General features: G+C 30.7%; 1 protein-coding gene across 2 annotated transcripts in view; it reads right to left on the bottom strand.

Moving 5' to 3' along the window:
- Positions 1-19,723: 19,723 nt before the first annotated feature.
- Positions 19,724-22,727, bottom strand: part of LOC145325405 (uncharacterized) — a 37,118-nt gene continuing 34,114 nt past the window's right edge. For both annotated transcript variants that reach the window (XM_080168392.1, XM_080168393.1), the window contains 2 exons: positions 21,410-21,482; positions 19,724-20,815 (listed from right to left, as the gene is read on the bottom strand). In XM_080168392.1, coding sequence (XP_080024518.1) covers positions 20,745-20,815; positions 21,410-21,482 — 144 coding nt within the window. In that variant the 3' untranslated portion in view covers positions 19,724-20,744. The remainder of the gene's footprint in view (positions 20,816-21,409; positions 21,483-22,727) is intronic.

The following is a 22,727-nucleotide window of genomic DNA, read 5'->3' as shown; positions in this document are numbered from 1 at the left end:
TTGGAAGTTGAAACCTCGCATTGTTAGGAATTCATCTCCTTCCATTGGACTCGTTTGTTTAAGTTACTATAGTTTTTTGTTTAGATGTCTCGTTTGTTAATCTTTGCTTCTATGACTGTTATTATCCTTGTTTTGCTTTATTTAATTTAATTTTCATTCATATATTCAACAATACCCCTGGAAATTGAAAATCTTCCCAAGCCATTTTTTCTCATTATCAAATGCTTTGTTGAATTCAAACTGTCCTTAATTAACTTATAAAATAACAAACATTATTATTCATATATATATAAATGACAGAAGTTTAAAAGAATTAAAAAAATGACAGAATTTAAATACCTGGATGAAATGTATATATATAATATTATGTCTGTTTTTGTTTGATTGTTTATAAAAAATAAATTGATTGCCCTGATGAGGAAAGATGCCTTATTTGAAAATTTTGACAATAAATATTGAAATGAAGTAGCTTGAGTATTTTACTGAAGTTAGAAGTAGTTGAGACATGTATTATTTTGATATTATGTTTGTGATATGTAAAAACCATTTAAAAAAGAGCCATCTTATCCATACAATAATCCTCAATAAATTTAACAGGGTGTGTATGTCTGTAGCTACAGATCTTGCTAACCACTGGTCCGATAAGGTTCTTCTTTGCAGTAAAGCTTCTTAAAGGTTTAGGGAAAGTTAAAACCAATTTTGGGCCGTGTACATCCACTTCCAAGAGAATCTCTTCTGGAAATTTTCCTTTTTCTTTTAAACCAAAATTGAGGGTAGATTTAACTATTTCTATCCCCGCCTCCCCCCCCCCCCATAAAAATGAATAAAATTAATGAAAAAAATGCTTAAAAGAAGCACTACAACATTATCCTCATCCTCATATTGTGAGTTAATAAAATTTAAAATTAGCTACCACAGCCTTTATCTAAAAATAGCATTAATCTAAGCTGGTTACACAACAAAACTTTTCTTCTTCTCGCCACCAGATTCTTTGATCTACCCAAAGTTAGAGACTAGTACTCTACAAAAAAAAAATCAGACAACGGGATTCATTTACATAGTTTGATTTCTGTCCACCCCTCCAAATAGCCTAAAACCTGCCCTGGATCAATAAAATTTTACTTAAAATTGAACAAACACTGAACAGTGTATGTTACTGAACACGTACATACAAACATACAACTTACTACTTACTTCGCCCCTAGCCTCTAGGGGCCTTTTTCCAACAGAATCAAAGGATATTTTTTTAGAATCTTTTATAAAATCATATAAATTGTTATATCATTTTATATTTATTTAGATATTCTTTAATTTTGATATTTTTCAATGTTTTTTTTATTTTTTTGACACTAGCCTTTTTGGAGCTTCGTCCCTACAAGGAAAGATAGGTTTCCAATCTTTTTGAAATAAAAAAGGTTGGAAAAAGGACAGGATTTTTTTTTAAATTAGAAATTACAAAAATATAAAAAAAATTTAAAAATACAAAAACTTTTATATTAAAATGAAAAAAGATAATAAAAATATTTTTTTTTGTGTTGGGGTGGAGGAAAATTTGTCTTTTAGGGTGGTTGGTAGTGTCCCACCCTCAACAAAATAGTTTAAAACCACCGCAGGACCATAATCTATATTCCCTGAAGAGTAGAGCCCAATTGATTCAGCGGATACTGAGATCTTAAGCTTTAGACGAACGGATGGACAGACAGACATCATTCTACTTTGTATTATAGATATAATTAAGTTTAAATTATAAGTTTCTTTATATGATGTGATTGTAGCTTAACATAGGTCTTTGAATGGGTTTTTTATTAAATTCTTGAAATGAATTTAGGATACTTTTCTGGCGTTAATTTGCTTAAATGCACAGCATCAGCCACTATATGCTAGGGATACAGCCGCTAGCTATTCAAAATTAGTTTTTGAAAAGCGATCCTTTCTGAAACATCACCAAGAACTAGGTAAGGTATTTCTTTTTTAAAATTCCTAGACGAAACAAAAGAGTTTAGCTTTAAAAACTCACGTTTACCATAAACAAAAACAAAGAATTATTCTTGCGTCACGTAAAATCTCCAGAATGTTTAAACTAATTCATTTAAAAATTTAAATACTAAAAATATTTTTTTTTCATTTTTCCCTTTTAAATGTAAATTTTGAATCTTCAATGAGATTTTTTTATGATAATCATTTGAAATTGCAGAGCGGTGAAAAATTTAAAATCCTTTATGTTTCAAGTAAACCTCCGCGCCCCACCATAAGGATCTTAGGGATAAGACAACGAAGATTAATTTGTACATCAGACATCCGCTATTATGATAAAAAAGCCTTCTGTAGATTAAAATTATTGGTGGAAACATTTAGACACTGCTAGATTGTACAATTAATCTATTTCAATAAAATATCAACCAAGGAATGAGGGAACGTTTTTATAAATTTTCTGAGACCTGTAGTTCCCATCTTATTATTGTTTGGGCATTATTATAATACTTTTGTTATATGGCTAAAATATAATTTGGATCTACTGCAGTTAACGGTAAAATATTGCTGGTAACGAATATTGCCAAAAATCTATAAATTATAAAAGGCTGCTAGCTGCCAAACGGCTGAACGTACAGATCATGCCTGCAGACTGTTTTAAGCGGCATAAGAAGGCCTACAAATAATCTGGAATAGCCATAAATCAATAATGAATAATTATCTCGCAGTGCAGAGAAATGCGCGAAAAAGGCCTATTTTCCTTTAAATAATCTGTATCTTGGCTATTCCAGATTATTTGTAGGCCTTCTTATACCGATTAAAATGGTGTGCGGGTATGATCTGTACGTTCAGCCGTTTGGCAGCTAGCAGCCTTTAAAATTCATTGATTTTTGACAATATTCGTTACCAGCAATATTTTACCGTGAACTGCAGTAGATCCTATAATTTTAATACAGAAGGGAGGCTTAATTTTCTCCGAACATAAAGAAAGGAATATGACAATGAAGTTTTCATATGAATTATGCATCAATTTCTCTCATTTTTCAATCATCATCAAAAAGGTCTTTTCTATTTTATGAAACTTTTAAGGAAAAATTGTATTTAATGGAAACTTGAATTTTTTTTTACCATCGCTGCTACTTTATAACAAGGGTAAATCTGTACGTCAGTAAGTATATAAGGATCTTTTGATCATTATATTTTTTTTACTGTGACTTTATATTCTTCAATTTTATTTTTATTTTCATGCTTTTATTAAAATCCACGTTTGACTTCCATACCCTCCTCTCCTCTTTTAAATAAACCTGGAGAAAGGCATTATAAGTTATTCTTCATATAAAATATCTCTTATCATATATATCATACACATATCCAAAATGTATTTTTTAAACCTATTAATACCAATGTATTCTGAATTATACGAAGCAAATTAAGAATTCTGGCAATGTTGAAAAGATATTCTCAAGTTCTAAATAAAAATTTAATTTACCTGGAACTTGGAACTGATCTGTCTGCAGACAGGTTGGCAAAATTTATATTAATATCAAAAACACAAACATGCCAAATGTTGTGGTAATTTTTATTGTCGAAGCTACTCTGTAATTCACAATGAATGTCCGTCCGTATTGCCATGGGGGAAATGTGATTTTCTTGGCAGCTATTCAAGATTGACAGCCGAATTTTTTGGTTTATAATTCTAATACTAATGAACTCAGAAGATGATTAAAGTCCATCAACAGATTATGACGTCATCCGATAGAATAGCCAATGAGAGGCCAGTATACACTGTAATTGACCAATGTTAAAATCTATGCTGGCCTCTCATTGGCTATTCTATCGTATGACGTCATAATCTGTTGAGGGACTTTAATCATCTTCTGGAACTCATCAGGTCGGTCGGTCATTCAGTATGTTATAAAGGTCAATAATACTTATTTCTTTATATAGTGCACGTGATTTTCTTTGAATTATGTCAAGTGACGTCATAAAAATGAGGGAGATGAGAGGAGAAGTGGGAAAGAAAACCCCCCAAAAAATGGATAATCCCTCATTTTTATGACGTCACAAGGCTGATACTTTGTCCAGCTAACAAATATAAGCAAAGTTTGTCTAACAAAGTTTAAAAATTTTACATTTTTATCTAATTTAGATAATTTTATTAATTTTGGACAAAGTTTGTCTTTTAACCGAAAAAATTCCGTTTTTTTAAAATAAAGTAGATTAATCAATATGTATACATGATGCAAAAAAAATAATAAATCTAGTTTTAAAAACATTAAGTTTAATCTTACCTTTTACTTGTTCTTTGGAAAAGCTTCGGTTTAAACTGATTTTATGAACAAAAATAATTTTCTTATATAGTTTTTTTTTAAGTACTATGTCTCTTGCGGTCAACTATATAACACCCCCCACCCCTCCCCTTATACCCTTAATTTCCTTCCGCGTCTCCCTGATTTCTAATCACAATTTTTGGCGGGTAAAATTTTTTAGTGGGCGGAGTCTGTAACATACGTGAGCTTGATTTTTGAATTTTGATATTTGTCACGAAGATTCCATAATTCATGTACTATCCAGGTAAAAATAAGTGTGTACTTTTAACGTACATTATACACAAATATCGCAGGGATCTAAAGGGATAAGACAATGACTGATAAATTAATATACATCCTCAATTATAATATACAAAATTAACTCTTCTGTAGATTACAATTAGTGTTTGAAACGTCGAAACACTCAACTTATTGAACCAACCAATCAAATTCAAGAAATTTCCTAAAAGTTATTAAACCAATGAATAAGAAGACTTTATTATAAAACTTTGGGAACTAGAGTAATAAAAAGCGCAATGTCCCCTCTTTTCCTGCACATATCGAGAAAAACTCAACAGCGTGATACTAGAGACGTTAAAATTGTTATTAATTGTATGTGTGAGGGAAATGTATTAAGCTACACACAAAAAAAACCTTACTACCTTTATAATATAGGATAAAACATTTGCCAGTATGTTTCAAGTATGATATAAAATTCCTAAAAGTTTATAAAACTTTGCACAGTTAATCCTGTATACTGTCTGAAGCTAGCTAGGTATAGGTCATATATTCTGTGAACAAGGAAAATTAGGATCAGAGTTAAAGCAGTTAAAGTAGGAAAAATCCGACCACATTATTGGGTAGGAAGTGTAAAAGTTTTGCATGAAAATGACCTCATTTATATTTCAATCCTATAATGAGTCAGCTGTAAACAGTAGAATATAATTATACTAAAAAAACGCTTTCTAGACTGTTTGATTTGTTAATTATTCAAGGGATTGGAATTTATAGGGGTTTATCCACCTTCCTGACATTAAAATAACACTCGTTTTGTTGTCAATATTACACCTCCTTCGACTTAGGTTTAAGGGTTTCTGGCGCGAATCACATACCAATCTGGAAAAACCCTGTGCACACCACTGATTATAAGTCAACAATGAACACTAATCAGATATAACTAAATCTACATAATCTGTTGAAATTGTAAGTCAGCACATTGATTCTGAGTAATATTTTAGTTGTCTACCTTGCATAATAATCTTGAAAGTACTTGAACATAGAGAAAAAGTTTGAATATTCTACAACATTACTAAAAACGTATATGTACTACAGCGGCTTTGCTCCTAGCTCAATGGTTTGTATTTGGATAGAAAAAAACACAAGATAGCCTCAAACCATCCCAAGACTTGAATCTAAAATAGAATAGCCTGAAACTACAACAGGATCTAAATGAAGCTTTTGTTAAATGAAGAACTATAGAAGACAAAAGTCAAAATTTTATACTTAAAAATGATGTAAAGATGGTTCTCTTTTACAATATAGCTTCTCATTGGTCCTGAGATGGTTCATAACTATTTTTTGGAGGGTACCACCACATTCCCAAGATCTTCTGATAAGTCATACGGTACACACACATACATACATCCAACTGATTTTACAATAATTTTATGTGGATTTTGCTGGAACATTTTCTCTAGCATCTGAACAATCTGTTACACTTTCATTCTAAACAAATATATTACAAAATATGGTGTCTTGGCATTTCAGCAGTTTTTTTTTCCAAAATTAGAATTTCAAAAACAACTCCTTATATTAATTTTTATAGGATATGTATTTGTTATGCAAATTCTAAATATTTTCAAAATTATTTGATAGGAGTTGAATGTTTTAGAAGCAAATCTACTCTATAATTCGAAATATCCGTCTATCCCGAATAGATAAAACGTGATTTTCCCGGCTTATATTGAAGATGGACAGCTGAAATTTCTTGTTAACTTTCCCATTATAAAGGAGCATATTTATGGATGACACATCTATGGTGGTCAGATTGGTTTTAAGCAGCTTTTTAGTTGATTTTATCACTGGTGTTTTTTGTCCAATTCAAATTTATTGTTGGAAAATTTTTAAAATTTTCAGTCTTTCTAAGACATTTTTTTGTTCATACATATTCATTTTTTTTTCTTATTATTATTATTCTTGTGATATCGGTCCGATTTTCACAGTTTGTTTTGGATAAGAGTATCTAAATAAAATTTTTGTGTTTCAAAGACCTTTGGTAATTTTGGTGAGACGTCAAGAATATCGAATTTGACAGTCAGATTTGAAGTCAATTATATCGTTTCATTGTAAACAATTTACTTTTTAAATAGACATACTTAGATACTTAAAAATTTGCTTTATTGTATTGACGACAAAATATTACAGTCCAATAACTTTTCTTTTGTCGCAGAAGAGAAAAAAATTATCATTCCATCACACTTTTAAAAATCATTTTGTAAAGAAATACTGCTATATATGCGCTGGTGATTTGATATAGAAATTATGTTACTTAAATTAATGAATATTTCGCTGTAATGGATATAGGATATACGTAGATATATTGACAAAGGAAAATTTGTCGTCTCATTTATTGATTAGTTCATTCAGTAGGATGAGTGGGAATGTTGTAAAGGGGATGGATGTGGGGTATAGTTATTATAGCCAGCTGCGAGAATCACTTTATCAGAGTACTTGAAAATCTGGTGCAACATCCAAGTAATAATATATTGCTTATCGCTGTTGATGTACAAATACAAGTATAGGATTATGTGTGTACTCAAATTGCTAATACACATCAGACCTATCCTATCCTACTATGTATATCAAATTGATTTAATAAACTAGAACGTTTACATAACAAAAGGTTGAAAGGATAAAATATTGATGTACAAAATTTCATTTGAAATGTTGACTTCAATTAAATCTCGCTGATTATGAATATTCACCGAAAAGAAGAATATATTCGGTAAAGTTTTTTTAGCCAACGAATAGTGTAACGTGGTTAAAAAACTATAACCAATGTTCTTTTGTCCTCAAAGTTCTCGCTAACCCGTTGGACAACGCCCGTAGAGGCTAAGTCGGATCCATAGTCCAAATATTTAATTACATGCCCGTTTAAAGCAGCTATTTATACTAATTGGGTTCTACTAAATAGGGAAGCTTTAAACTGTTCAAATAGAAGGAGTTTTGAATTATCTAAGTAACTCTATTGTCAGCTGACCCTTTGAATTTCAATATTCAACTTTTGCAAAGTTATTTAATGTCTGCAATATTCACAGTGTTCAAAAACCTTTGCAAAAATGAAGGCGTAGGAAATACTAACATTCACAATAAATATTTGTAGATCCAAGTAGTTTAATGTCTGTCCGTCTGTCTGTCTGTCCTTCCCTTAAGATCTCAGTAACCTCTGAATCGATTGAATTCTACTCTTCAGGAAATATACTTACTGGTCATGTGATGGTTTTAAGCTATTTTCTTGGGGTGTGGGACAACCCCAACCCCCGCAAAAATGATAATTCCCCCCCCTCCTCCCCCAAAAAATGTTTCTGTCTTTTTCTATTTTTTATGATTTTATATATTTTTTATGTTTTTAAATTTCTTTTCTTCTTTTAAACTTTGTTTTATCAAATTCACAAAGATTGTGAAACCTTTTTTTCTCCTAGAGGGGCGAAGCCCCAAAAAGGCTAATGGCAAAGAAATATTTAAAAGTATTAAACAAGAGAAAAAAATTGAAGGCTTAAAAGATATAAATCTTTATAAAAAAATATAAAAATTTATAAAATTTATAAAGAGTTATATAAAGTTATAAAATTTATAAAGAGTTATATAAAGTTATAAAATAAAAACAATATCTAAAAAATCTTTAAAAAATTTAAATTCTCCCCTGAACCTTTAGGGAAAAAGCCCCTAGAGGCTAGGGGCGAAGCCACTAGTGAAATATATAAAACTTCACGAGCCACTAAAAAAAGACATGTTAATAATGATTTCTGTCAGGGGTAAGCGGGCTTTTACGAAATTTATTTTATGTATAAGAAATAAATACTTTTGTAGGTTCAGTAAAACACTCAATATTTTAGCAACATTGCATATCTAATGAAATATGCAAATATTTTACCTCTAAAAGTACAATTATGTATTATTATGCTAATAGAAATCTCCAAAACTAGAAAACATTTAATTTACTTATAAAAATATGATTTTAAACAAATGTTTACCTTGTTTTCATCAGGGATAAGGGATGGGAAACGTAGACAAATATTATTATTTTAGGCCTATTTCAAGCCAAGGCCTAAAAAAACAGTTATGTTTTTTCCAAAGTATGTTATTTTCAAACAGTGATGGATCAAACGGTTGACAGAACAGTCTGCACATCGACGAAGCCCAATCTGTACCACTTTTGCACCACTTTTAATTCCTGTGACGTCATAAAATGAGGTAGATGAGAGGAGAAGTGGGAAAGAAAACTCATAAAAAAGAGATGGAGAATATCGTTATCAACTCTAATTATGTTTATTGTTTATGTTTAGAAATTTTTCTTTGATGCGCCCTTTGCCCTGTTTTTTACATTGGCTGCCTCCAGTTGTCTATTGGTTGGTACAAAACAAGCCCAAATTACCGAACACTATTGGTTTAGAGCTGTAGCCAATAGGAGGCTGCCTCCAATGAAGTCACTTAATTAGGAAATGGTAAAAGTTGCATTATCCCTTTTTAAAACTAGGCCGAGACCTAATTTATGGCCAGGTTTCCTATCCCTTATCCCTGAACAGTCCTGAGATGCTTGAATAAAAATTATGAGTATGGAAAAAATATTTTTAGGGGGTGTCAACACCCCCTTAAAATTTGAAATTGATATACCTGCCTTCCCCATTTTTCACTCCCAAATGGTTTCACACCCCCTTAGTGAATCACTATGCACGCCACTGATTTGAACCAATTGGTATTCAACTACATAAAGAAAAAATATTCTAAGTTTGATAAAAATTTGTAATAATAATGCAACTTTAATTATAAAACTTTTAATTTTGTTCATTAAAATTTCTATTTGAAGCCATTCTTGTGAACAAAAACCGTTTAACAACTTAGCAAACACAGTTTTTTAAGTAAGAAAAGTTTTGTAAAAACTCATTGATTTCTTTTCATTCCAACTTTTAACTATTTTAAACTTTCAAACTTTTATAAGAGTTGTAAAAAGATAGATTTAGCTTTAGATTATTTTTATTTTTTGTTTTTCTGTAAAATATAATTATAAAATACTTGAAAAACCACTAAACTGACCAAGCTATAATGGCTTGATTCACTTTACTAAGACATGCGATTGATAATGAAGATTTTTTTCTTTGAAGTATTTTTGATATGAAGCAGCAGTAGTTACTGATTTTTAAATGTTATGGTTGAGATAGATTTATAACTGTTAAAAGTTCTTAAAAAAACCAGCTTTTGTGTCAGCATTTTTTTTGTAGAAATTTTTATAACAAAAGACTAAGGTCATCATCTTATTTACCTGTAGAATTATCTCTGAACCAAATTTTGCTATTGAAGTAAATATCAAACGCGACCAAATGTCCTCTAGACAACCAACCCTTTTGTTGCACGTCCTTCGTCTGGAAGTCCTAACTGTACAGAGTGTTGCACCTATTTATTATTGTGACGCACCTGACACAGCAGCCATAAGAACTATTTTCACGTCTTTAATCGTGACGACGATTTAAAGTAAGATTCGAACCTAACATTCGAGGAAAAAGTCATAAACTAAGATAACTAACAAATCGAGTCATTAAAAGCTAGTGAAGTTTTTGAAAACATATTTACATTCGTACTTTATAAATATTGTTTTTTTTACAGCAAAGAAAACTTTCTGTTTACTTTTAAATAGCCAGGCTAAACATTAAACAAAAACAAATAAAGCTACCTGGCCCTTCCTCTATATTAATCTAAGGCATTAATGGTTTAAAGTTTTCTCTTGGATTTCCGTTTAATTCATTATCTGTGAAAAATGACCCTCAAATTTTGTGGAGATTTAAGTTTAATGCACAATTTTGAATGATATCTTTTTACATTTAAATAGCCGGATAAAAATTAAAAAAAAACCTAATCATAAAACCAAAGTGTTTACTAGGACAACAACTTCACAAAAAATACATACCAATATACCTAAATTTTAATGATTTGCATAAAAGAAGTAACTAGATAATTGAACGACCTACAATTAACCGACCTTTCGACCATTCTATAAGGCCAAAAAAGGACGAAAACATCCATAAATGCGAATCTGAACTAAACAGGCAAATAAGCCTAACTGACAATTATATCTTTAAACTTTTTGAGTCACAGTGATGGACTAGAAAAAAGCGTGTCTAATCTCTACAGGAATCATGATTTTAAATTTAGAACTAACAGAGACATTTTAAAAAGTTAAAAAGTTAAATCAACATGTTTAAAAAGGTTTGAAATCATTAGAATGAGTGTTAAATGGCAAAAGATATATCTATAGAATAACGGTCTGGGTCAAATAAAAAGGTTTGTGGCAGATTTTCAACTTTTAAGTTGATTAAAAGAAAGATGGAAAAAGTTTTAACGGGAGAACTTGACTACACTTTCATTAGCCAAGTTTTTCTTCTTGGTAAAGCTTTTCTATATAAAGAATACCCCCCCCCCCCCCAAATCCCTCTATTATAAGTTTACATTAATGGAAGCAAATATGTCCAAACTTTAATTTGTTTTCCAAATATGACTTCGAAACCGATACATATCCGATGAATTAGAACCAGTTCTAAGTCATACTGAAAAATTATGTATAGCATCATATTACAGTCAATTTTTCTCAAATAGCAAATGACAATCATAAATTCAATAACAATTTTGTTAGTCCGGGCCTTCAGCCCTAGAGGCTAACAACACTCGTTTTAACCTTTAATTTTTCATTTTAATATCCGCGGATAACATATACAAATACGCGCATTTTCTTTGGCTTCGAGTTGCCTATTGTATTGTTTTTGTTTTTTTGAAATAGTAGAACAAGATATGATAATTTCACTGAGTGAAAAAGTCTTTGATACTTCTTAGTTATTTATTGAAATATATTTCGTTGGACATTGCACCCTCTCTAGTCTTGTAGTTTAACTGGATGAATGATATGAAAGATTACTTTTTAAATTGATTTAATGTCAAGCAACATTAGTATCCTGGGAATGTTGATTCGTTGAAGTAGAAATAAAAGTTATTTTCCATGTGAGGAAACATTAACAAATAACAAGAATAACAAAATGTGAATTTAAAATAAAATAAATATTTTTAGATGTTTGAGAATTTTTGCAAGTAATAAAGATTGCACAATCCCAGGGGTCATAGGGGATAAGACAAATGTACATCCCAAATGACAATAAACAAATTACACCTTGTACCAGTAAACTTTAGTTCATTTTCTCCTCACTGCACAAAAAATTGTGCCTAAATGGTAGATAGACATCAATGCCAGTATATATCAGCAGAAGCTTCAAAAGGATTGGATGATTATTTCATCCTGAAGTTTTACATAAAATGATGCATATGGGATAAATTAAAATTACGAGAGAACACTTTAAATAATGAAAAGCTTCGCTTTTAAAAAGAGAAATGACTGAAGTCATAAAATTAGATCTTAGTCCAATTACCGCACAGCAAAGAATATATCTTAATGCCAACAACAACTACAAATTAGCAAGAATAAGGTATATCCAACAAGCAAAAAAAAGTATATTAAATTTTAAGGTAAGATTAGTACGAGCCAGGGAGTAATAATGGATCAAATATTCAATTATTAGGGGACTCAAACCTTGGGTACCAGCCTAAAGTGTTCGTGAAGGATTTAGCAGGATTTTGGGGACTTTGGGTACTGGCGCGCATTTGCTGCTGAATTTGTTATAATCCTTGCAGACAAAAATCAATAAAAACAATTAACACAATTTCTAGCAGACAAAAGTTGGATGTACTGCAGTTCACGGTAAAATATTGCTGGTAAGCAATATTTCCAAAAATCTATGAATTTTAAAGGCTGCCAGCTGCCAAACGGCTGAACGTACAGATCATGCCCGCACACTGTTTAAAGTTGCATAAGAAGGCCTACAAATAATCTGGAATAGTCATAAATCAATAATGCATAATTATCTCGCAGTGCAGAGAAATCCGAGAAAAAGACCTATTTTACGCGTTTTTTCTTCAGTGAAGCTTTCCCTGTACATAATTGGATCTTGGCTATTCCAGATTATTTGTAGGCCTTCTTATGCCGCTTAAAATTTTGTGCGGGTATGATCTGTACGTTTAGCCGTTTTGCAGCTAGCAGTCTTTAAAATTCATAGATTTTTGGAAATATTGCTTACTAGCAATATTTTACCGTATTTGCAGTAGATCCAAAAAGTTTATATTTAATAAAATTGACACAATACAATCTGTCCCGATTTTGTATTACTTTTGCGGAGCATGATTGCAGTTACGTCATATTTTTCTTTCCCGAAAAAGGGAAGGGGGAAAGAAAAAAAATGGAAGGGGGGAAGAAAAAAGAGATGGGAGAAAAGGGGGTTTTCCCCATCTCTTTTGAAGAGATTTTCTTCCCCCCTTACCTTTTTCGGGAAAGAAAAATATGACGTAACTGCAATCATGTTCCGCAAAAGTAATACAAAATCGGGACAGATTGTATTGTGTCAATAAAATTAGAACCCGGTATTAGTGTCTTAGAAATTATCTTAGTGACGTAAAAAAAATTGGATGTGTCGATACTACTAGGATTTTTAAGAATTGTTAATAAAGGCCTGAAATCAAGATTTTTTGTGCTTTTAAAAAATATTAAAAATATTTCTAAAAGTTCTTCATTATTTTTGCTCACTTTTAAAAAACAAAATCAATTTTTTTTTATTTTTTTTTATAAAATTATCTTTCAAAATTGAAATAAGATCTATCAGCTGATATTGTACTTCTTACATAACTCAAGAGTTGACTTACAATGTGTAAATATTTTATAGATTATTTAGCAAAATAATAAAAAACCTATATGTAATTTCGTGATTAATAATTGGCTTAATCTTACATTAAACATTGAATGATTTTAAATAATTTTCAAATATTTGCTTTTATAATTATACTTATTGTATAAACCCTTCATAAGTTAGCGCAAAATGCTATATATTTTATCACATATGAGCTATTTTTTAAGCCAGCTTTTTAGTCAAAATTTCAAACCAATAACAATTAAATCAAAAGATATTAGGTTAAAACTATATATAAACGAGAGTAAAGAAATAAGATATTGCTATCAACAACAACAAAAAAGGGTTTTGTCTAGTTTTTGGTAAAAATAACGCATATTTATCATTTTAAATTAAAGCTATCTTTTCAAGATTACATCTATAAATTCGTCTGTATTTTCTAACTTATACCCGTTTCCATGAAAAATCAATTGATTTTCCATAATAATTTTATTTCTATATTAAATTTAGAGACAGCTAATTTTTCTTTAAATATAATGAGATGTTTATCAGAAATTTTTAATTAAGCATAATAATGTATATATAAAAAAGACAATTACGAATAAAAACAAAACAATCAATTATTAGATTATTTATATCAATAAATTTAACGGAATTTGAACGTAATTGTTAAAAAGCTAGCTTACACAGTTTTGCCATTAAAAAATAACCTTCTTTATGAATGGTACATTCTAACAAGGGTAATGATATCCAGTAGAGCAACATATTTAACAAATATGTCTTTAAATAATCAGTCTATTTAACAAATATCTTTTTAAAATGCATAAGTTATATTACCTCTCACAAGATTGTTTAGTCCTTTGACACTGTACATAATTATTATTTGATTGATCTATCCTTAATTTTTATTCATATTCAATTTTATTGTTTGTATATAAATATTTAATACCTGTATTATAATACGGTTATTATTTTTTTTTGCTATGTTTTTATAAAATAAATATCTAAGCAAATGTTACCAATTCTTATAATTATCTGGAATTGAAAAGAATTACTTTCATTCGGTTGCTAAAAAGAGGAGAAAAAGAAATGTATTGAGTCAGATAGTAGCCTTAACCTGTACAGCTTTACATTTATTTCATAGATAAATTGAAATTGAAATTAGATAAAATTATTAATTGATTTTAGATTATTAAACAAGACATGTTAGAATTATCCTATCAATTTCAAACTCTTCATGATGATTCCTATGACAGTTAGGTATAATTTAGAAAGCAACTCTATCATTGTTAACAGAAAGTCAGTACGTCCATTTAAAACATGCTTTGTGTGTTTTTTTGGCTGCTTTTGAAGAAAGACAACTGAAATTTTTAGTGAAAATGTCTTTTAAGGGGTGTTTTAATGTATTTTTTTTACAGTAGCTTTTGATGGATTATTTTAGGTTAGGTTAGGTGATTGCCCTGCAGGGTTAGGAAAATGGCCCCGCATGGATAGAGCCCCCCCCCCCCGCAGTGGCTAGAAATAGGATAAAATCTACTGTGAAAATACCAAGAAACGTCCCTTAAGAGGCATTGTCATGAAAGGGACTATACCCAAGATATATGTGCATCTACTTAACGACTTCCAAAATTTGAGGGTGCCCTCAAGTAATCACCCCTTCCCCCCCCCCCTGCATCTACATTATTTTGTCTGTCTGACTGTCGGTCATGCTTAAAAAACCTTATTGTTGGAGAAATGTTATTTTCACGACTGCTTTTTTAGATAGCCAGCTGTAAGTTTTAGTCAAGATACCTTATATTTATACAGATCTGCTCCATATATTTATTGTCTGTCTGTCTGACAGATATACTTAAAAGGACAATTTAGTTTTAAAAGAAAAAAATTTAAAAAATGTTGGTGGTTTTTTTTCTAAGCGCGTGAGGGAACAGGTACCCTATCCTAAAATAGTTATAAACCTTCCCATGACCTATGTCCCTGCAAAGGAGAAGCATATTAGTTAGGAAGATCCTTCCATATAAATAGACACACACACACAAACATTCTTTTACTTTGATATAAGGATTTGCATTTTGTTACTGTATCCTATTACTAGCGGCTACGCCTTAGAGGCCTCTTGGGGCACTTGAGGAGGAGAGAGTCCAATTTAATAAACCAATTTATTTTTCTAAATTTTAAAAGAAAAAGACAAACAAACAAACAAAGAGACAGACAAACAGACATCCTGTTACTTTATTATATCCTATTATATAAATTAGTAAGCTAAGCTTTTTTTGACTGTAGCAACGGATCTTGTTAACCGCTGAACCTAAAGGGTTCTTCTTTACAGTGAAGCTTATTATAGGTATAGAGAAGTTTATAACTATTTAGGAAGAGGGCTCTCCACTCTCAAAAAAAAATAACACTTAGAAAAAAAGTACCATCTCCGCAATTTTACTTCTTTGTTTTAAAACTTAAATTGAAAATTGGAAGAATGAACTTTCCCCCTTACCACCCTAAAAGCTTCTAGTGATGTTACTGCTAGTGATAATATATTATAGTTTTTATCAACATAATATGCGGATTTTAAGAAAAATTTAATCAAATATGCGGACTTTTTTCAACCTTTTTTTGACAACATTTATTAGACATATTAGAATTATACTATTGATTTCAAATTTTGCACGGAAGTATGTCCTTTTACTGAATGCTATATTTACGCAATTTTGCAACAAATTTATGTGCAATTTCATTTAGACTTCAAAATTAATATTCTGCTTATTAAGTTCTGACACTCTAGCTATTGTGCGTTTGTTCTACCTTCTGATTTTTGTGCTTCGTTTTTATGGATGTTGTCATCCTTGTCTAGAAAATACAAATTTATTAATCTATGGTAGAAAGTACAGAGAGTATAAATTATTTCCTACATTTTCTTTATCAATTATCAATCACCTCTATTATCCATCTCTTTTTTAGGGGTTACCTTTCCCACCTCCCCTCTAATCCCTCGTTTTTAGTTACGTCACTAAGATAATTTCTAAGACACTAATACCGGGTTCATAAAATTATTGCGGCTGGTTCTAACAAATGGGTTTTTAGAATAAAATGTCATTTCATGTATAGAAACTCTACTGTGATATTTATGTAACTAGCGGCTACGCCCCTGGAGGCCTCTAGTGGAAAATGTTTGGTTTAAAAAAAAATAATACTATACCTTGCAATGTTTCGAAGGAGTCTCTATCAATATTCTACGATACTTTGCAATGTTGCGTAGGAGTCTCTATTCGAGAGAAAAAAAGTTTCGATTTATTGTGATTTCTTTTGGGAGGGTGGTGGTACCCTCCCCTAAAATAGTTAAAAACCTTCCCAAGAACTATGAGAAGGTACCCTGTTAAGGAGAACCCGATCGGTTTAGCAGTTACCGAGATCCTTCGGTTCAAACACAGACACAGACATCCTGTTACTTTAGTATATGGATAAACAATCTAAACAACCAACCATTCCCTAGAGGGTTTTAGAGGCGCAGCCCAAAGTAAAATAATTCTAGGAAAGTACAAACAGCAGGAGATTAATTAAAAAAATCTAGTTTATAAGAAACTTAATCATCTATTCTTGAGAAGAAATATATCTAATGTCAAGATCATTAAAAAACATATTTTTTCGTGCTTTCCCGCATAGTGCTGTTGAGCACTGAAATCCTTCTTCTTATTGAAATAAATTGAATATAAGAAGGGAGGTGATAGGTTTTTTCCTATGCCTAACCCTGCAGGGTTACCCAGTACTCAATGTAAACTAAACTAACTTGCCATAAAGTAATATAAAAAAAATAACTATTTACTCACCTCTTATTTACAATTAATTTTAAAAATAATGGGTCGGGGTTCAGTGCTCAAGCGGCACTTTGAGGGAAACTGCCAGTTTTTAATTTGAATTATCTTATGTACATAGAAAAATCAAGAATACTAACATGAAATATTTAAGGCGAGACTTTTTATACTTTAGCCTTTTGTTCGGCTTTTTAAACTCAGAAATAAGTGATATTAATACTTATTGTATAAGGAATGCTGCATAGAACCCATTCATAGAAGAAACACTAAATAACATGCACTACAAGATTTCCATACAAAGGTCGTGAAATCAATGGGTTGCTTATCTATATTGTCGCTGTACGCCTGTCTTTCTGTCGAGTAGGGAACATATTTAATGGTCTTACAATGATTTAAACCAATTTATTGGGAGCTAAAATCCTCCGACTCCATAAAATTTTTTACAACTCACATAAACTTTTAATTTTTCTGTTAAATGGCTTTGATAAAGCTTAATATGTTTTATGCTTAAAATGACATAAAATATGTAACAAGACGCACCTAAGGATTATTTAATTAACAAGAAAGGATTATGTGTTCTAGACGAAACAGCAAATTTGTTATCCAGCTTTTGATGAGTCATTGAAAAAAAATCTACTCTTTAATTCATTAAACAAGGAGGTTTACGCCCAACATTAGCAAAGCTATTAGAAGTTATAACGGCAAAATAAGGTCAATTATTTTGAGAGTTAGTGAAAGAAGAAGGTTTAAAAATAGCATAATTTAAATGTGAGTACGGACTTTCTGGCACTGAAAATTGAGTTGCTGCGCTTTCTAAATAACATCTAACTGTCCCAGGAATCATCATGCAAAATAGAAATCAATAGGATGATGTTAATTTTCCTAAATAAACGATAATAATGTACGGATGGAAAAACAGACTGACCTTAATCATACAAAAGAGTTGCTTTTAAAAATATTAAGAATTTTGGTGACATGAAATAAACGCTTGCAGGTTTTATCCTTTAATCTTGTAGAATATAATCTGACTAGACTTTTAAGTATAAAGATAAAACAGCAAAAAGGATCTACAAATAACAGCAAAACGTTACAACATAAGCTAAGTTAATTTTGAATTAACTTAAGGGGTATAGTCCCTTTTGTAACATCGCACCTTATGGGGCGATTCTTCGTATTTTTACAGTAGCTTTTCTCCTATTTCTAGCCCCTGCGGGGGGCTCTAACCCTGTGGGGCAATCACCTAACCCTATATAACCTAACCTAACATAAAATATAATAATAAATATAAAAAGCCATTTTAAAAATACGACGAATCGCCCCTTATGGGGCGATGTTACGAAAGGGACTATTCCCAACTTAAGTTAATTGAACTGTATTATAGCTAAATAAGTTAAATGTGTGTATTATGAAAGTTCTGGCTATTTCAAATTATTTTTGTCTTTCGTATGTTGTTTTAAGTTTGCTACAAATATTACATGTCCAGCCGTTTGGCAGCTTGCCGTCATTAAAGCAATGCTAAACTAAAATACCTTTACTGACGTATACAAAATTACAAGATAATTTTCAAAATTGTGATAAATATCTTTTAGTTGTTAGTTACAAATCTACTCTTTAACACACTTTGTCTGTCCGTCCGAAAATGGGACATTGAAATTACTAAATTGCTATTCGAGAAAGACAAAGAGAGTTTTTTTTGTGAAGATTTTCCTCACCATCCAGTATCTAACACACTTAGTCCTTTGGTCTGTCAGTCAGCTGAACCTGATATTGGAATAATTACTAGGAAAGTGTAATGTACAATGTATGTGTCCAGTAAGATCTAGAAAAATATCAGAATAGTTCTTCTTCAAGTAACCTTTGGGTAGTTAGTTCAGGGAAACATACTTGAGTTAGTATAAAGGAGGAATAAGAAAAAGCGGCTTAAATTCAGGGAGTAAGGGAGGGAACAATGGGTTGAATATTCAATTTTTAGGAGTCTCAGACTTTGGGTACTGGCTTAAAGGAAATGTGCAAGAATTTAGCAGGTTCTGACTGACTTTAGGTACTAGCGCATCAAATGCCGCTAACTCGCTGTGTTAATTTTGAATTAGGCAGACGGATATATTTTTTATGAGATGGTTGGTTTTAAAATTTTTTTTCTCCAAAAAATATCAATTCATAGATAAAAACTTTATTGCGATATTTGTGTAATACACAATCTAAGAACCCTGAAATTTATAGTGGCATTTAAACTTTAGGAATTTGGGTTGAATGAGTTCCAGGGAGATTTTTCTAGTAATTAATTACAGAATGGTTTCTTTACAACTCTCTTCAAATTTTCTGGATAAATCTGGATTTCATGGCCTTTCAACGAAAACTCTTAAATTGAATTAATTGCCCATTGTCCCCTCCTTTACTCCCTGGCTTAAATTAATATTTTACTTATAAAATGTTTTCCAATATAACTGCAAAACCTTTTAATATTCGCTGGATTGAAACCGGTTGTCGGCCATTCTTATAACAGACAGTTTTCCACGAATATTGAAATAAATATTATAAAATTGAAACCAGTCTTATATTTTTTTTCAAATCCGCATAAAGCTGTCTATAATACGATGCGTTAAATAACTATTCCACAATACCGGTCCATTTAATATCACTTTAATTCTGGGTCTATTTTTATTTCAATAAAATAATTACAATATTAATACATAATATAATTTTATCATATAAACACAACAAAATTACAGCACAATTTATCACGGAAATAATATTTTTCTCTAATTCTATGAATTTTTAATTAATTTTATTAGAAGATTATCGTTTTATATTATAAAATATGAAACTAAGATCAATATTAAGAATATAAAATAGAATATTTTATTTTGCATTGATATTTTTCTCAATTCAGAAATATATTTTTACTTTAATACGACAAATTATTTAGAAAATATATTTCAATTGTTACTGTTTGTTAAACATAATTTTCATTCATTAATTTAAAAAATAATCTTGGATTCAAAAGTATTAAACCAAATCGAAAGTTTAAAAATTACAGGGAGGGATTTGGCACCTACAAAAACTATTGTACTTCCAAATCTGAATTTGTTTATTATGTATTTTTGTATTACCAAAAAAAGACGTTAGGTGCCACTTATTAGTTTGGAGATATGTTTATTTCCTTTATGTAAAATTGCTAATTTAGTTATAACTAGCGGCTACGCCCCTAGAAGCCTCTAGGGGCACTTAAGGTAGGAGGGGAAAAAGTCGACCTCATCCAATTTTAAATTTGAGTTTCAAAAGAGTAAAAAAAATATTTTTTTTTTTGGGGGGGGGGGGTGAAGACACCCTCCCCAAAAATAGTTTAAAACCTTCCCAGGACCTATAAGAAGCTTCACTGTAAAGGAGAACAATATCGGTTCAGCGGTTAGCGAGATCCTTCGGGACAGACAAAAAATGCTTACTACTTTATATAATAGGATATGATATCATGGCTATAAAAAAGCTAATGCATTATCTTTAAATGATAAATAAGAAATGTCCATACATTACTTTGTCAATAACTTGTATTTGAAAATCACTTCATAAAAAATCACTGTAACTTGGTTTAAATTTATGATAATAGATGTCTCTCTGTTCAGTTTTCATTTTAGTTCAACTTTAATACCATAGATGTCTCTGTTGCACTAATATATAAGGAGATTACTGTCTGTTGATTGAGAATCTTCTGAATATATTCCGTACACATGTTCGGCATCTAAAAAATATCAATTTTATTGATTTTTAATATTTTAAAAATTACTTTAAATTTTTTTCTGTCTGCATGTCTGTTTTTTTTTATCAAAGCTATAATTCAATATATGCTATTCATTTTGTCTATATCTGTCCATCTATATAAGTCTGTCTGTCTATCTGCCGACCTATCTATATATATGTATATCTATATATCTGCTGTCTATCTTTATATCTGCATATCTTTCTGTCTATCTCCATATCTACCTATCTATCTGGCCGTCTATATATCTGACTGTTTATCTATATATCTGCCTATCTATCTGTCTATCTATTTATCTGTCTATCTATTTATCTGTCTATCTATTTATCTGCCTATCTGATGCTGTCTAAAATGGTGCAAAAAATGGGTCAAATTTCAAATTGATTTGACGGGGCTGTTTATTTACGTCACAAGTGAGGGGAAAGAAAAGGGAAGGAGGAAAGAAACCCCCTAGAAAAGAGATGGGTGTATGACGTCACACGCCAAAACAATTTGAAATTTGTCCCCATTTTTTGCACCATTTTGGACAGCATCTGCCTATCTATCTATTTATCTGCCTATCTGTCTATCTATTACCTGTACAGGAAGTGACAAAGTCATCCTGGTCATCATCATCATATTCATCATCAGACCAATGACCTTCGTCCTCCTGGAAACAAATTTGTCCTTGTTAAAATTTGAATCTGTTAATTTAACAAATTTTCCTCATTGGGAGATAGTTACACCTTTAAAGTAGGCAAGGCATGCCTATATTTTTTAGGCTCTATCTGTTGTAGCTATGTTTCTAAACCCATTGTCGAAAAAAATATTGGCGGTTTCCCTCTATGTAATGGTAAAGCACAGAAAACAACTCCCTCTTTTTTATTTAAATTGAAAATTAAGTATGGGGAAGTTTTTGGTTTGTATGTTTTGGTTAGGTTTTAGGTACTGGGTAGCCCTTCAGGAATGGGGCTCCCGGGTTAGGGTTTATGCATGTCAATTGTTTATACATACTGTGAATTGATATTTAAATAAGCTAAAACTATATAAAGTTAAAAATAATGGAAAAATTAGATATTTTATTAAAATAGAATTTTAAACCAATTTATGTTCGGTATTTTTCTTTTTTATGTTTCTAAAATCTTTTGTTAATAATTTTTTTTTTCCGAATTTATATCCATTTCCTTAGTTTTATCATCTTAGTGGACAAATCCTTTGAAAGGTCACACACACACACACACACACACACACCTAACCATACACACACACACACACTCACACACATTAAACACACAAAACTTTAAGGTAAAGGGATAATCATCAATTTTAACATTAAGAAACTATTCTAAACTTACACACAATAATAAAATAAGCTTTATTATTCTTACAGCCGTATGCTTATGCGTTATATTCTTTTTTTGATTGTAATGAAAGAAGATTAATCATTACTAACATTATAACCCTAATTGGAGCTCTACAAATTGTCCTAAAATATGTGCCATGTGACGTCATAAAAATGAAAGATGAGAGGAGAAGTGGGAAAGGAAACTCCTTTAATAAAACGGATCTATTGACGTCACACGGCTCATATTTTAGGACACTTCCTAACATTATTACTCTAATTACTTTTAGAAATAAAAATGATCTACACACAATGTTTGAAATGAAAAAATGAGAAACTCTTTAATACACTTTCTTTGGATAGAAAAGTTTTTAATGCATTTTTTGTCCAACGCAAAACGCTCGAATAAAGTCTTTAGAAAAACAACATGCTTTTAAAATAATTTTTTTATATACATTGAAAAAAAAGTTTGTGTTTGGGATTAGAAGCAGTTTATGAAAATCTTTTTTTCAGTAGTGCTTCGAAACCGATTAATATCCGCTGTATTAGAACCGGTTCTCGGCCTAAAAAAAC

The sequence above is a fragment of the Acartia tonsa genome, chromosome 8 (assembly GCF_053477335.1).
Source record: "Acartia tonsa isolate MP-2025a chromosome 8, ASM5347733v1, whole genome shotgun sequence".
NCBI lineage: Eukaryota > Metazoa > Arthropoda > Copepoda > Calanoida > Acartiidae > Acartia > Acartia tonsa.
Note: the sequence above shows the minus strand (reverse complement) of the source record. Positions and strands in the feature narration are given on the sequence as shown.